This window comes from Periplaneta americana, chromosome 10 (assembly GCF_040183065.1).
Source record: "Periplaneta americana isolate PAMFEO1 chromosome 10, P.americana_PAMFEO1_priV1, whole genome shotgun sequence".
NCBI lineage: Eukaryota > Metazoa > Arthropoda > Insecta > Blattodea > Blattidae > Periplaneta > Periplaneta americana.
Window position 1 is genome coordinate 147,514,506 of NC_091126.1, and position 17,893 is coordinate 147,532,398.

Below are 17,893 nucleotides of genomic sequence, written 5' to 3' on the forward strand. Positions count from 1 at the left end.
AACAGCTCTCGAATATTTCTTGGGTTCCTCACTTGTGCCAGGAATAGCTCTCGAATATTTCTTGGGTTTCTCAGTTGTGCCAGGACTAGCTGTCAAATATTTCTTGGATTCCTCAGCTGTACCAGAAACAGCTCTCGAATATTTCTTGGAATCCTCAGTTGTGCCAGGACTAGCTCTCGAATATTTCTTGGGTTCCTCAGTTGTGCCAGGAATAGCTCTCGAATATTTCTTGGGTTTCTCAGTTGCACCAGGACTAGCTGTCAAATATTTCTTGGATTCCTCAGCTGTACCAGAAACAGCTCTCCAATATTTCTTGGATTCCTCAGCTGTGCCAGGACTAGCTGTAGAATATTTCTTGAGTTCCTCAGTTGTACCAGGACTAGCTGTCGAATATTTCTTGGGTTCCTCTGTTGTACCGAACTATAGTCCGGGTCAGCTTACTTCATACCCTAAGGGTGAAACCTAACCATCCCCCCCCCCCCATTATTACATATGCTAGTGGATTGTGGTGATTTTATAGTTTGCAGGTTGAATTTTCTTTTGCCAACTTTGTTTCGAATTTCGATACTGACAAATACTACAAATGGTAGTGATTTTGTAACTGGTATGTTGGCAGCTGAGACAAATATCGACAATATTTGTAGGTACTGGAGTTCCATGAAATTAAAATTGTACTAGATTTCTGAGCCAGTTATTGGTAGCTAGTGAAATCTGAACATACTAATAATTAATTAATATCAGTATTAATATTAATACATAATAGTTATTTTATGTGTTGCGTTGTGGTAAGTTTTCGGAGTTAGTACTAATAATTTCACGTGGTCAAACAAAATACATTTCTAGGTTAGGTCTCGTGAGTGAATTGTTTAGTTAAACCAATGAATTTAGTATTGCCAGACAAAATACTTGACATGTTGATCCATTTCCCGTATAGTTTGCCTAAGAAAATATGTTACAAATTATTGGATTATTTAGAATAACCTTCCAACATAAAGTACGGTAAGTGAGTAAGTCATTTAGCACATAGAATCGTATGATATCTGGTAACAGTCGACAACATTGACAAGACGGCAATATTTGCTGTTTAGGAACTGTTCTTATATCTTCACTATAGCTCTCGAATATTTTTTGGGTTGTGCCAGGATTAGCTGTCGATTAATTCTTGAGTTCCTTAGTTGTACTAGGACTAGCTCTCGAATATTTCTTGGGTTCCTCAGTTGTACCAGGAACAGCTCTCGAATATTTCTTGGATTCCTCAGCTGTCCCAGTACTAACTGTCGAATATTTCTTGGGTTCCTCTGTTGTTCCAAACTAACTCTCGAATATTTCTTGGGTTCCTCAGTTGTGGCAGGACTAGCTGTCGAATAATTCTTGAGTTTCTTAGTTGTACCAGGACTAGCTGTCAAATATTTCTTGACTTCCACAGTTTTACCAGGAATACCTCTCGTATATTTCTTGGATTCCTCAGTTATGCCAGGACTACCTGTCGAATATTTCTTGGGTTCCTCAGTTGTACCAGGACTCGCTCTCAAATATTTCTTGGGTTGCTCAGTTGTATCGGACTAGCTCTCAAATATTTCTTTTAGTTCTTAAGTTGTGCTAAGATTGGCTCTCTAATATTTCTTGGGTTCCTAGCTGTACTAGTCCTAGCTCTGGAATATATTTCTTTAGTTTTGTTATGGCTAACTCTGGGATATTTCTCAGTAACACAGTATTTATAGAGTCATATTTATGACAATAAAACACAAGCCATGTAAATTAAAATAACGTAAGACTGTACATATTTCCCACTTCTCATGTCTCTTCATTTTACCTTCAATGTCTTTCCACTTCTAATGGACTCCAGAAGAGCAGATCGAGGATCATTTGCTCCAGATGCTGAATGTCCATTGAAATCTGTTGGTGGAGCAGACATGGGTGGTGGTGGAGGTGGCGGTGCACTCACGGCAGTAGGTGGGGGTGGTGGAGGAGGAGTGTGAGTTCCTGAAAACATCAACAGAACACCTATTTTAGTCATGACACAAATTTGGCACAAAAATGTTATTTTGAGGCATATTTCGGTGGAAGGGAAGAAATACATTGAAACTACATGGCTTGCACAGTATCATATAGATATATTGTCTATGCCAGGGGGTACCCAAATATTTTTATTTCGAGGGCCATTAACTACAAGGATGATTGGTCACTGGCAACATGTTATAATAAAGGTAATTTCTGGAAATATAAATGAATTATACATACATAATTTTCCGTAAATATTTCACAAGGAAAAACTATTAACATGCATTTAATTTTATTTCTGATACTAGATGAATAGCAATGGCAAAGGAAGCTTTCAATAGAAAAAGAAGCATCTTCTGCGGACCTAGGGAAAAAGAACTCAGGAAGAGACTAATGAAGTGCTCTGTGTTGAGTGTAGCATTGTATGCATCAGAAACATGGATAATACAATGAAGTGAAGAGAAGCAACTAGAAGCAACTGAAATGTGGATATGGAGAAGGATGCAGCATGTGAAGTGGACAGACAGAATAAGAAACGAAGTTGTGTTGGAAAGAGTGAATGAAGAATGAATGATGCTGAAACTGGTCAGAAAGAGGAAAAGGAATTGGTTGGGTCACTGGTTGAGAAGAAACTGCCTTCTGAAGGATGCACTGAATGGAATGGTGAATGGGAGAAGAGTTAGGGGCAGAAGAAAATATCAGACGACAGACGACATTAAGATATATGGATCATATGAGGAGACAAAGAGGAAGGCAGAAAACAGGAAAGACTGGAGAATGTTGGGTTTGCAATGAAAGACCTGCCCATGGGCAGAACACTATGAATGAATGACTAAATAAATTTGAACAGCGGTAGAACAGTGCATGCATAATTATCTAATGAGAAGTTTGAAACAAGGTTTTTGAAGATAATGAATTGTTGATGTTTGGTTTCTGTTCCATTGTGCTGAGGAGCAAGACATTTTGAAGTTGTTTGCAACTCAAGGTCGAACTTGATTCTGATTTTTTAATTTTAATTTTTAAAAATATTTGTTCACATGTATAGTCATGAAAACATGGATAACATACGAGGGTTGTTTGAGAATTTCTCGGAATCACCAACAGAGGTCATCGCTAGCGTAACTCGGTTCTCGCGTAATGATTAGTCATCCTTCATGAGTAAACACGTGGTGCATCAGTGCTCTGGATAGAGAGTTGTGGTGTGGACACTTCTCTATTGATGTTCCCATGTAGTGATTTGTGAAGATGGAAAAAACCGAGATTCGAGCAGTGATAAAGTTGTTGTTGTTTTTTAATGCCAGGCATTTGACAATAAAGTCATTTGACCTCTTGCACTCCACCCAATATTTTTCAAAGATATTGTCATGGTTAGCCACTGACACACAGATTTGCAGTGATAAAGTACTTCGTAAAGAAAGGTATGAAAGCAAATGAAATTCATGCCAATTTTCAGAACACACTGGGAGACTCCTCTTCTTCAAATTCCACTGTTTCCAAATGGACGAATGAGTTTAAATTTCCTCAGAAATTGTTACAAAAGTGCACGAAATGGTGTTGGAGGATCACACACTGAAAGTGCAAGAAATTGCTGAAGCTGTAGGGATGTCATCTGAATGGGCATATTGCGTTTTAACTGAGGAATTGGGTATGAAAAAATTATCTGCTAGATGGGTGCCGCGACTGTTAACATAGGATCGAAAACACATCATAGTGCAAGTCTAAACAATGTTTGGCCCATTTTCAGAAAAACCAACAAGATTTTTTGCGCCGGTTTGTGAACACAGACGAGACATGGGTCCACTACTATACCCCAGAGACAAAACAACAGTCAAAGCAGTGGAAACATGTTGATTCTCCACCACCAAAAAAAGCAAAGGCTATATGGTTGGCTGGAAAGGTCATGGCATCATTTTTCTGAGATGCAAAAGGGATTCTGCTGATATATTATCTTCCCACTGGTCAAACAATTATGGGACAATACTACGAACCTCCTGGACCAACTATAGCAAAAGATACGCGAAAAAAGACTAGGTTTAGCAAGGAAGGAAGTCCTGTTCCATCAAGATGTGTGTCCGCACATGAACTGAGGTACGAATTGTTGCCATACCCACCTTATTCGTCTCACATGGCTTCATCAGACTTCCATCTCTTTCCTAAGCTCAAAATTTTCCTTGGTGGACGAAGATTTTCTTCAAATGAACTGATAGCCAGACTTGAGTATTTTGCTGGCCTGGAGGAATCTTAACTTTCGAGATGGAATAAAGCCATTGGAACATCGATGAAACCAAGTGCATTAGTGTACAGGGAGACTACATTGAAAAATAAAAATTAAAAAAATGAGGTATATTGTTATTTTTTATTTTATTACAAGAAATTTTCAAATTACCCTTGTACACTGGGCTTTGTTATTCAAAGTTGGATACTTTTCATCTGGTATAAATTAACAGAATTTTATCAGACCTTTAGGACCAACGACGTCTTTCAGTGGATCATTACAATGCAAATCTAGCTGTTCTAAATGCACTGTCTCCACATCACAGTCAAAGAGAGAAGAAAACAAATTCCAGAATTCATGTTCAAGCTATGTTTAAGAAGTAAAACTCTAAAATCGTCAGTAATTAAATATACAATGTTCAGTTTGTACAAGAACAAAGGTGGGTCTCATAACAAGATATGGTGAGCTGGATGTGGCTCACAGGCCATAGTTTGGGCAGCCCTGTGTATGTTATGAAAGCTAGATGAGAGGAGATGATGGAACAAAAGTTCAGTAAGCTGAGTTAATGTGAAAATTACACAAAAACGAAGGTAATTTCCCAGAATGCATCACTCTTATGCACCATTTTTGCTATAACAAGACAACTGAAATAAAACTTGTTAACAATATGGCAACCATATGCATTTAAACTATTATGTCCTAATATTGCCATATTTATTCTATACTATGATTCACTACACCTTCAGAAATAAGAGAATTTTAGGATTTCCACTAATATGTGAAGAGTTATTGCTTACAATTACATAGCAGGCCTCTCTGCAAAAATTAAAATATTCAACTATGTTTTCATGTTCATATCAGCTTCTGAAGTTGCTACATTTCCTGTACTTGGCAAGTAGTGGAAGATTGTTCTCGATTATTTTGTCCAGGATGCACGCATTCTTTGGTGAGAATTAATGGGAATTTATAATATAGTTGTGATAGACATTAAAAAATAACTTATCCTCAATGCATTCAAAAAAATTGTCCTGGACTGATATGTTATATGTACTTCAAATATGGTGCTTAATGTGAAAGTGATTATTTATTGAGATGATGTGGTAAGATAGATATAAGACTATGTTATGACAATTCGTATGAACAGAACTAAGCTGAAAGGATATCAATATAGAGTCAATACGGTCTCAACAGAATGGCCTAATATCTCACACTGCAAGAACGTCCACGACAATTTTAAGAAAAATGTTTCCACACAACATTTTTTTCCTGGTTCCTGGTTTATTTGGTATTTTTCTGTGGGACTTTCTTAAAGCCAAAGTTTATTCAAATAAACCAGAAAACATCCAGTAACTGAAGAACATTCAAACCGAAATTCAGACAATGACACAAGAAACTCTGCAGAAGGTTATGGAGAATCTGAGAGTTGGTGCAGAAGATTGCATTGGCAATGGAGGTCGTCTGCAGGACGCAATTTACAAAAAGTGACTATTGTAAGAAATGTTATCAAGTGTTCTTCTCAAGAGTGTATAATAATAAAATATAGTTACAATAACTAATGCTGAAATTTAATGTTTAAAATGGGTCAATGCTTCTGCTGCATCCTATATATACCACCATAACTATATGGAGAGCATCTCAAATTATAAATCCCAATCTGCTATTGTAGCATAGTGGATAAGATATTGGCTTAAGGAGTAGAATATACTGCAATCATAGATCGAGCCCCAGTGTCAGCTTAAAAAATGATAAGTTTGTATAATATGTAGTAAATAAATTAGACAAGACAGACTACCAGAATTAGATGATAGGGGAGACAAATAAGGGGTGAGATAGAGAGTGGAATTAAGTACGGAAATATAAGAATAAATATAAACTAATGACATTAAGTAGTTAATTTATTGGCTCTCATTTAAATTGTCTTTTTAGGGCAAAAACGGCGTTTATAGGAGTGAAGCATTCTTGGAAATTACAAAACGAATTCCCTTTGTTTCCTTCTGCAGTTCATCCAAAAATTCTCTACTTTTGTGTCTCTGCTTTTGTATTTGTCGTTCACTTCAAAAGTGTAAAACACAAATAAATGATGAAAAGCACTTTCTCATTGCATGTTTCGTGAATTTAGTAGCAATTTTTTTTTCTATTCCATCTAACCAATTACACCATTGCTTTAACTACAATAGAAGAGGCAAGACCTGTCCAGTGATCTTATCATGTGCCGTGGCTATATAGGTTTCAGTCTGAGATAAACTTCCATGTTGGTAGATTCGTATATTAACCATCATGAAACAAACTTTCTTTTGCCTCTTGCGCAGCTCAAATGTCAGGTCTCGCCTCCCCATCTGTACAATCCGTAACACAAAATTGAAATCATTTACTATGCATAGAACAGAACAACTTTTCCTTTCCCACAATGCACACTGAAATAATTTTTTGTAATTTCGAAAAAAATTAAGATAGCTGATCCCATTTATAAACTTATTACTTAAGTAATTAATTTTGTACAAATAAAATATCAATTGAATTGTGTGAGGAAAAGGTGTGAAACAACATTATAAAATAGACACTAACCAATACGCTGAAGACAGTACACACACAACAAGAATAATGTAAATTATGACTACTTTAAATAATTCTCTTATTCTAGCCCCTAAGAGTTAAGGTTACGTCAATTTTGCAAGAATGACACCCACACACTTTCATCATCTGAGGTAGTTTTTGCTTGAGAACATAACTCTGCAGTTACAATTTTTCTGAAATATTTTTTTTTTGGAGAAAGGTTGAATTTACATTTAAAAGAAAAAAGTTATAGAAAAAATCATAACCAGTTTTGAGTACTTCACTAATCTGCAAATCAAGCTTTCAGGTAGCTATAACTCCATGTAAAGTTGAATAATTTCAAATCAACTTTACAGGGAGTTATACCTGAAAGCTTGATTTGCACAATACACGTCACTGTGCGTTAACAGAAAACCACAATTTAAGTCACACAGATTTAGTGTGCACTCAATGTTGGTTGCTTGACGACTGTCAGCCCACGTTGAGGTCTGTGGATATAGAGGGAAAAATTGGATCGGTGTCTGGCAGAGTTCCCGGGTAGCTCAGTTGGTAGAGCATTGAGACGTTTAACCAAAGGACCCGAGTTCGATACCCAGCCACGGAACAATTTTTCTCTCGAAATTATTCACTTCACTACTCTATTTTTAACAAGGATCCAGTAATATTTACTAAATATAATAGTACACCACTCTACAACAAATTTGTATAACAATGTGTATCTATTTCCCATGTAATATAATGCATAAAAAATAGTCGAAGTAATAGTGCTTTAGAAAGATAAAAATAAAATGAAAAACAGTTCTCTTTACCATAAGAGCCAAAATCTAAAACTTTTCCTCATTGTGAACATCACTAACCTTGAGAAGGTGGTGCCTCATGTCTCTGTGGAGGTGTTCTTGTTGGAGGTGGGGGAGGAGGTGGTGGTCCAGGCACTACCGGTGGCTGTGATGGGGGAGGAGGTGGAGGATGGACATTAGTGCGGGATGGAGGGGGTGGCGGAGCAGATCTGGTCTGGTAGTGCAGACTGTTAGCTGGTGCAGTTCGTGCTGGCACTGGTGGTGGCTGTGGTGTCTGAGGACACACCACCTCATCTTTCACAGCATCGATGCCACCATGTCGATTTATGAAGTCATATATGAACTCTCGAGTCTCACGGTCTTGAAGTTGACTGTCAGAGACTCCGGCCTGAAGAGAACAAACTTCTGTAAAGCTTTAACTTACAAATTTTACTCTACTACTTCTTCTACACATTATTTTCTGCCACCCGTTTTCTGTTCAAAGTATCCATTATTATGTGGAGAATTTTTGCTTTTAAGCATGATGAAAGTTTAATTAACTCTCAAAATTCAAAAGGGTAACTAGAAAAATATAACATAATTTACAGACAGATTATTTAGTCCTGACAGCTCAGCGACGCGAAAGAGGGGAAGTAATAGGAGTAGTGGGGAGAGTTCCAGAGTAGAGATAAGAGCGAGCGGTCAGTAAAGAAATGGAGTACAGCTGGAAACACAACACTATACCGCATGCATTACATCCGATCGCTCTGAATGCAGGCGACAAACTAAACTGAACATCCCTTGTCATAACTTATTGGACTCGCCTGACCCATGCGCACATTGTTAGTGACTGTCAGGACTAAATAATCGTACTGTAACTGAAGAAACATTTGTTAGTATTCCCAGGATACATATTCCTAAAGTTCTCGCAATGAAAGAACCAACTTCCGACAACTCCAAAACATCATTTTTAACTCCCTTCTACACGATACCTGAATGGGTCAGCCAGTAGTAACAAGACTTATTCTTTTTATTATGCCACCAGGTTGTCTTTCGACAATTCTGGCTTTCTCTCCTGGCAGTGGCTTAGGTGTAACCCACTTCTGAGTTGGGTGCCTAGGAGGCAGAGTTACATGATGGTATGGTATGATAGGATGACCATGATCATGTGGTGCCAAGAGAGGTCTTAAATCTAAACTTAACCTAAATTCCAGACCATGGACGAACATAGGAATAATTCTCTTTATGGAAAAATTCTTGTGCTCTAACCAGGAATCGAACCCAAGACCTCATGAACTGTAGCCAGAAACTCTGACCACTATGAGGCTGGCCAGGAACTGGATGTTTCACTTGCCTCTCCAGCACCATAAGGTAAGTGAAGACGACATTGCCACAAATATCCCTACTTCAGTTGCCATCACATACTGCAAACACTTCCGTGCTTATCATAATGAACACAAAATCCCCTGCTTGCCTGCCTCCAGGGAAAGGGAGGGGAATGCTGTTACCTATACAATGCCACACTCTGTCCCTGTGCCTTCCATGTGCTTCATTAGAAACATCAGAATTAGATTCCTTTATTGCAGTAGCAATAAAAATTCATAGTAAAGATACTCAGAGAAACAGTGGTGGCTAGTGAATGATATTCAAGGGAAGGTATGCAAGCTGAAAATTAAAATATAGCCTTCTTCATATCCATGTATTAGCCATAATGGCCTGTTACAGTTTCCATTCCATCATTTTAGCACACAGTCCAAAGATCGTTTTCCTCGTGGATGGTAATTTAGTTGGTGTTGTGGTCTAAGGCATCCTGCCTAGGATCCGCATTACAGAATACATGCTGGTTCGAGTCTCGTGAAGGAAGAAATTTTCTCATGAAATTTCGGCCAGTGTATGGGACCAGTGACCACCCAGCATCGTGATGCACTTGGGGAGCTACAATAGGTAGCAAAATCTGGTTGTGAAAGTCAGCTATAACGAGTAGGGGGGGGGGATCATTGTGCTAACCACACGATACCTCCATTCTAGTTGGATGATCGTCCACTTCTGCTTCGGCATGTGAACGTGAGGCCAGCAGCCTGCTAGTTGGTCTGAGCCCTTCAAGGGCTGTAACACCATGAATTATTATTATTTAATCTTTCAGAAGTTATTCTAAAGAAATGAGATCTTTATTTGATTCGATAAGTTTGAATGATTTCTAAAGGTGGATCAATGTTTAATTAATATATAAAACTTTAATAGGTACTTAAAAAAGGATAATATTTTGATTATACGAGGTATGTTCATATATACGAGATGTCATGGATGTGAAAATGTGCGTTCATGGGCGAGATAGTTCAAATAAGGGAATGTCACGTGACAATGAATCAAAAGAGTCTCAGCCACACTCCAGCCGGACTGACAACAGGATTGCGCGATTGGAGCAAGTGCAGCCGTCACATCCATGACACCATCACCACAATATGTCTCACTCAACTTACGAATATTGATGGGTGTCACGCCACACAAGTGGAGAAATCGCAAATAACACGCTGGTCTAGTAATGAGAACTTCGCCATTTGAAGTATCAAAAACACCTTCTAACCTTCACTGCCGCCACTTGAGTTGTGTGTGCCATACAGTACTGCCATCTGTGTCACGCATTCACAAAGAGTGTCCGCGTCTTTTAAGCTCAATTGCATGATTCTATCTGCATCCAATCCTGAGAAAAATATTAGGATACCTTACAACTTTGATGCACAGCGTAGTTATAGTGCAATAAACTAACATCAGCAAATTTGACATTTCACACATAATTGAACTTCATTTTAATCTTGTTAAACTATGCAGACAAATTATATTTCTTATTTAATTTATGTATTGATTAATTACCAAGAAAGTGGTAACATTTATAAAGAAATCAGTCTTTGCTTACCTACAGTACTGGGAAATAATGTCATACTATTGTTAATGTACAGAAATACCTACAAGTTTATACAGCAGTTATGAAATGTGTCATTACGATTTTAAGTGGTTTTACTCTTCCCGAGAAAAAGGAATTTCAGGATTCTTTTATGAGACACTGCAGATCATGTCTTGACTACAACACTTATACAGTAAAATCCCTAGTATCCGGCACCCAAATAACCAGCAATACCAAAACAACTGCACTTATGGCTAGGCCAAAAAAGTCATTCATGCGAAAGAGAAGAGTCTGATGAAGATGTGAGTGGTTTTCGTAGATTGCACATGTCGCATATTATGTTTACTCTTGATACTGTTCACGCATGAAAACATAGACAAAAAAAAAACATGTTATGTTCCTGGAGTAGAGGGTAGCATAGGTACCTGTCACTTGGATCTTGCAAACAATGCCGAGAGATGATATAATTCAATTTAACACTTGAACTCACCCGTTTCAAGGGGTGTTGGAGGAGTCTAAATACGAAAGTGTGAAATTCTCTGTTCCTACAGCACATAAAAATTTCATTCGAGTGATGGATAGTATCATGGCTATTACCACTAAGTGCTGCTGTTGCAAAATGGATTCTGCGAAACGCAAGCAAAATGTTCTTACACTCAAATCATCGAGCGCTACTTCATAGTCTTTACAGTTGCAATGTAGGCTACACTGCTCTTCACGTCACATGACTCACATGGCCGCCATTTAAAAGTGTCATAAGGTTATGAAAACTTTTGGTATTTTTTATGCTATTATGTATTACAATAATTATGAACTGATGAATGTACAGTACCGTATTAAGTACTAAAAATAAACATTGTACGTATTTCAAAACTTTATTTTTAATTATCTATATGAAAATTACTCAGTTTCAACATGGAAAAAATGTTTGTGCAATACAGTGTGTCTTTACATAACCTATAAACGTATTTTCTAATTATCCGGCAAAATCACTGGCTTTGTCCCACAGTTGCCAGATACGAGGAATTCTACTGTAATTAGTATTTTTTTAAGTTTTATGAAAGCTTTGTTTGTTGCTTCAAAATCTTTATTTGTAAATGAATTATTAAAATGTCCCAAGTTTTCAGGTATTGAAAAGTAGAGCATCAGAGAGATGCATACTGAAGGCAAATCTTCACTTCACAATATTTATTACTTTGTCACAAGCCTCTAAGTAATTTATGTTATTCGAAGTAACAAGATGCATCTCTCTTTCTAAATTTTTTCTTTTGGCTGTAGGCTCTTCTACATCAAGTAACCTGGACTGACACAATTTTTCAACAAAATATGGTGACAGCTGTTACAAAATCAGTTTTGAATTGTAAATTTTTGTTGGATCAATGTTTTTCTTTTGAATATGGTAGAACAATGTAAACACACGTGAAATCACTGTATGGACAAACTCAATTCAGAATAAGAAATTCCTGCCTTCTGGTAGCCTGACAAGCATCACACAAGAAAAATAGTAATCTTCTCAACATTAAATGTTTTACACAATGTCACAGAACATTTAATTAGACTGTCTTAATGTTCATAAATGGTATTTACTTATATGATCTTTGAAATTCTACCTGATTGTTACGAACCTTTGTGAATATGTCTATGTCAATCCCCTCTATAGTAATTGGTACAAAAATAGTGATATGCAATCTATATTAGAGATAAAATTCTGACTTGCTTTGTTGAAGAAGTGTCTTACTGCAATATCCAGTTAGCAGAGTAGGTATAACATTGAATAAAATTTACAGTAACATATTTTCTTTTTGACCTTATTTTGTACAATAAAATTTACAGTAACATATTTTCTTTTTTACCTTATTTTGTACACATCCAGCTAACCGCATAACTCTTTACCCACATCTGCTGGTTCATTCTACGATAAATAATTCCATCTAAAATTCTAAGTTGAAAATTAAATGCCCAAGCCTGACTTTAATCTGGTATCAAAAAGTAAAACAACAAGATATGTCAGTTCCATTAACTTGGGTCGATTTCTTCAATTTTTTTCTGAACCTCAAGAATTGCACCTTAAATGTTGCTTTGAACTCTTTCCGACAAAACTTGATAGATATTTCTCTGTTCCCTCTTCTTCAAGGAAGCCAAAATTTCACTAACTCGTAAAAAAAAAAGTCAACAATTTCACTGTCTTTACATTAGTCATGAAGCCTCAGTACTCAAGTCTGCTCACTCTAGCTTTAATTCTGATATCAAACTGTATTCGTCTGCAAACAACAGCAGTGAGTGTAGTGATAATGTGAGATACTGATACTACAATCAAGTGCCATGTGGCAAGGTAATCAGTAAAATGTCTTACAAGAAAATGAAACTATATTCATTGCAAGACAAAAATTATTACAACCAATAATTTTTAATTATAGCAGTTAATAATAATTACATTAAAAGATGCTGTCATTTTCCTCTGAGAACTTGCATCACCAATGTTTATCCAAAGATCCCCACGTCGGTAAACAACTTCTTGCTTTGTTCTCTATATTGGCGCAAAGATCTCAAATAGTGCCTTCTCATTTTTTTATATTTTTTATTTTATTTTATTTTAGTAGGTTATTTTACGATGCTTTATCAACAGCTTAGGTTATTTAGCGTGTGAATGAGATGAAGGTGATAATGCCGGTGAAATGAGTCCGGGATCCAGCACCGAAAGTTACCCAGCATTTGCTCATTTTGGTTTAGGGAAAACCCCGGAAAAAACCTCAACCAGGTAACTTACCCCGACCGGGAATCGAACCTGGGCCACCTGGTTTTGCGGCCAGACGCGCTGACCGTTACTCCACAGGTGTGGACCATTTTTTATATTAATGCCATTTGGTATTAGTAATAAAACATGCCTACTATATTTTTTTTGATGAATTCAAAACCATTTTGTAGTATCGTTCTTTTGAAATTAGGCAAATCAGGATTATTACTAGAGACTCTAAAATTTCTTCGAGTGATTAAGGTTCATTAAAAAAACATATTACACACTTTGTGTGTCCAGTTATTATATAAAATTATCGCACTGTTCTAAGAATACTCTTTTCTCTTCCTTTTTGCTACTTAGCATTAGTTGTTGATTTGTATTTTGCTTTTCTTTTTACATACAATTTTATGCAACAATTTATTGACATTAAAAACTTTCTTCCTTATTCCAGCTTTCACCACAGTACAGTGGTTTACTACCGTGTCCACAGAGGACAGATTGATGCTTCTTTTGATATGTGACAGGCCTATCATGCGAAATTATAGATGAGAAGTGACATCAAATACTACTTTGTGTTTTTAGTAAAGACTAGCTACGGTTTCCACCATGCTATTCAATAATTCAATAAGAAAAATAACAAGGAAAATCCAGACTCCACACTTGACACTTTTCCTTAGACTATTGAACCAAACAAATTCATTTCTTGAACCCTAAAAAGCACATGTGTATTTTTTGATCTGTGGTATAACAGCCTATGATGGGCCAAGACCAAACTGCCAACTGCTGACCTCACGTCAAAATGTCTCAGCAGATGTGAATGATCATACAACCAGTATAGGAGTAACGTTTTTTGAACAAGTTGTTCCCTCCAGCCATTATAGCTGGCTTAACAAAACGGATTTTGCTACTCACTGTAACTTCCCAAATTCATCATGATGCAGGGTGGACACTGGTCCGATACAACGGTCGAGATTTCTTGAGAAAACATATTTTCTCATTAGGACTCGAACCAGCACTCATGCCCATGTGCACCATTCTCGATTAAAATTTGACCATGGTTAAGTCGGCACTTGACCATCTTCAATGCCAATTTGCGGAGTATCAATCTCGATCAAAGTTAAACAAGCGAGTTGATGATCAAATTTGATCACGGGTGTGGGACCGATTATCTTGAATTGAACATGGTCAAGTCGAGAAAACCAAAATGGCGGCACGATTTGACGTACTTCATGGAATTGAAGATGAAATGATGTATCTTGAACACGCAAATCACTGCGGAAATAACAGAATTGGTGTTATTGTAGAAAGAGTAAGTTTGTAGATGAATAATAAAAATGTTCTTTTTTTTCAAAATAGACTAATGTTTTATATGTGTTTCTGCTTTGAAAGATCGGGACTTTACTTGAGGACAAAATATTATTTAGGCCTAATTGTCCAATTTTGTTAACAAAATAATAAAGTAGTTATTCTATGCCGGTAATAATATAGCAAAACTAAATGACCATTTTGTAGAATGCGAGATTATCACTTATTAGCTATAGATTTGCCGTTTGAAACTATTAGGACCTACATGACGTTTTGGACAATTAGGCTATTTACTCTTGAATTAAGAGAAATTACACGGATACCTTCCTTTCCCTCTTACTCCAAAATTCCAACCTTGTGAACACAAAACAAATGGATAAATTTCAGAACAAGGATACTTTCCTTTCCCTCTTACTCCAAAATTCCAACCTTGTGCACACAAAATAAATTGGCACTAAAAACTTTCTTTTTGTATGCATGATGATGCGTATTCGACATACACAGATGAATTGCTTTTGTTTTGTTTTGTTTTTTTTTTTTTTCAATTTTAAAATAATTTTTAGCGAGGTATCCGTATACTGAAATTATTATTGGCACTGAAATGTGTCTTTTCGTAAGCAAGATGATGAGCATTCGACAAACACATATAAATCTGCTCTTTTTAGTAGCCTATTTCAAGATAATTGTCAGTGAGGTATCTGTATACTGAAATTTTCCCAAATAAATTATTGGTACTGAAATGTGTCTTTTCGTAAGCAAGATCATGAGCATTCGACAAACACATACAAATCTGGTCTTTTTAGTAGCCTATTTCAAGATAATTGTCAGTGAGGTATCCATATACTGAGATTTTCCCAATTATTATCAATAATATGAAACAACCACTGTATAAATTACGTTACAAATTATCTGGAATTACGTAAACACATATAACTCATGTGAATTGTGAGGTTAAATCCAACCAGGTAGCCTGCTTTTCTCTTAGAGAACTTCTGTCAGTACTTTTATTCTGTAATATGGATGCATAATTGCTGACGAGTTCTAAAGGAATTCCTACTTCGAATTGTGAGAAGTTCGGTGCTCTTTTCTTTTTTTCTTCCATGATTATTGAAACTTGTTTGAAAACTGTGAGGATGTTTGAAAGCAGTCCGACAAACAAAAAGGAAGAGATAATTGACCGTGTGCATTCGTTCGCTGTTTTATACATGGTAACCTAGCGCTCAGATGATTCTTCTCAAGCGAGCATACTGTCAGCTGACGGTACTGAGTTGATCGAGGGAAAATGTCGGTGCACCGCATCTGTAACTTGATCACTGTCAAGAATTAACCATGTTTCCGTGATTGCTGATAAATGGGCTAGATGATCGAGAATGGTGCACACGGCCATCATTCTGTATGCTAATCTTAGACCACATAGCTATGGCATGGGATCTACATGCGTTTTCTTTCACAAATTAGTCAAAACAGACTGTTTTCGTTGCAATTAATACCCTACATAGATCTACCAATCTGTGTGCCAGATGCATTGGCTTCACAATCACGTCAACGAAAATTTCGGCTATACCCACTTTACTTTGCTACAGTTTGAAAGTTCAGAGAAGCAACATGCCCACAGAAAGGTGCAGATACACATAACAAACACTGTTGCTCAATACTGTCACTCTACTTGTTTTTTTATATATGAATACTAAATGATTTTATTCCATTTTTGGCTAATAATAATCTATGATATTTACATTTGTCTTTTCAGTCCCTCATGTTCAAAGAGACCTTTCTACATACCTTGTGGAAAAATAACTTGAGTTGAGGATCTTCCACATTGTCTAGATCGAAGCCTTTCAGAGGATCCCAACCAACGTGTGATACATGACGAAAATCCTTTGGAGGGCCAATATCAGCCTTGGTGATCCGTCGCTTGGAATCTTTGTCTTTCTTCTTTCCACCTGAAGTCATGGAATCTAATACAGTTAATGTTCTAGACAAACATCATTTCTTAACGTAACTACATTGCTGAGGGTCGCCACAGTAAATAGTAGAGTACCAAATCTGTGACAAATGGGAATGTCGTTTAATTAAAATTAAAAGCAAATGAAACCATAATACAGACAAGGGAAATACCAACTCATGAAAGAAGCATATACAGTACCGCTCAAAAGTATTTTGTAGTTAAGGTTTTATGTTGTCAGTACTGTTTGCATGCAGTTACAACAACGCAAAGCACACAGCTGTGTCATTCTATGAGTAGCGTCACATTGCTGTGGTTACGTATTTAGAAAACAGGCAAGTTCATAGAATAACAATATAAATGTATATTCCATTAGCTCATAAGTAGGGACTGGATTTTTATGTAATATCAAAGTGTGAAATATGTACATATTTATGTAAGAAAAATAAGCTGAATATGTACCAAAATATGTAGAATCATGAAAATATTTAATATCAATATCTGGCAGATATAGGATAGGTAAGACTCTCCATAGAGAGATTTCATAGAGCACCCGACTTTTTTACCGCACACTTGACACATTACCATTTTTCCATCTGTAGTGAAAGCTTCGTCCATCGCAGTCCATGATTTTATTTTTGTCATTAGGGTTGAAGATACAGGGGCCATTTTAGTTAGTTAAAAGCAGTAGATAGACTCACTTGCATTTTATAGGTATTGTAAGTACTAAAACTAGAGAACTGGGAGAAATGAATGACACAACAGTACTGCAAGCACTGTTTCGCTTTACTGGATTAGAAGAAAATAAGAGGAGATGTGGGACACATGCATTTTAGCTGCTCCCTGTAAAAAAACAAGTACCTACTAAAACCTCAAACTATAGGCATTTACAAACTGTTGTTTGAAAAGTGACATCCCTGTCTCATTCAGAAGGGTAGGATTATTCCAGCCGAGAACCATACTTTCTAATAGCTCGGAAAATCCCATTTCCGTATAGGTCTACTAAATTCAAAACAAAGAGGTCAAGCAATAACCTGAAAGTCTCACGTCAGACTTGACAAGACATGTGGAGAACAATTTATTATAGTTCGAGACAAATCATGTCGTCCTCGTCCCACTCCACCGCATGAAGGCAACGCTGCTTTCTGAGAGATTTTTACAATACAAGGTAGTTGTATGAGAAAGGTTGCCTTTTGTTCACTCATATTTACAGTGGGTGGTATGGGGTGAGTGCCTCTATTACTTCCTGGAACTAAGGATTTTATGTTTCGTCCCAAAATATATCCTTTCTTGGGTAGGTAAAAATGCTTTTTAAATCTGTGTATTTCAAATTGAAAACTTCCCCAGCAGAAGTTTTTTTTTTCTTTTCATAGAAGTAAAAATGAATAAAACCCATAAATATGTATATTTATGTAATACCAAGCCATAATATGTAATGTGGGGTAAATATGTAAAAATA

General features: G+C 36.6%; 1 protein-coding gene across 3 annotated transcripts in view; it reads right to left on the reverse strand.

The window, feature by feature from the left end:
- WASp overlaps nucleotides 1–17,893 on the reverse strand; it is a 66,107-nt gene that overhangs the window by 18,115 nt on the left and 30,099 nt on the right. For all 3 annotated transcript variants that reach the window (XM_069838244.1, XM_069838246.1, XM_069838247.1), the window contains exons 6-8: nucleotides 16,272–16,432; nucleotides 7,627–7,954; nucleotides 1,814–1,983 (exon numbers count right to left, since the gene is read on the reverse strand). In XM_069838244.1, the coding sequence (XP_069694345.1) occupies nucleotides 1,814–1,983; nucleotides 7,627–7,954; nucleotides 16,272–16,432 (659 nt within the window). The remainder of the gene's footprint in view (nucleotides 1–1,813; nucleotides 1,984–7,626; nucleotides 7,955–16,271; nucleotides 16,433–17,893) is intronic.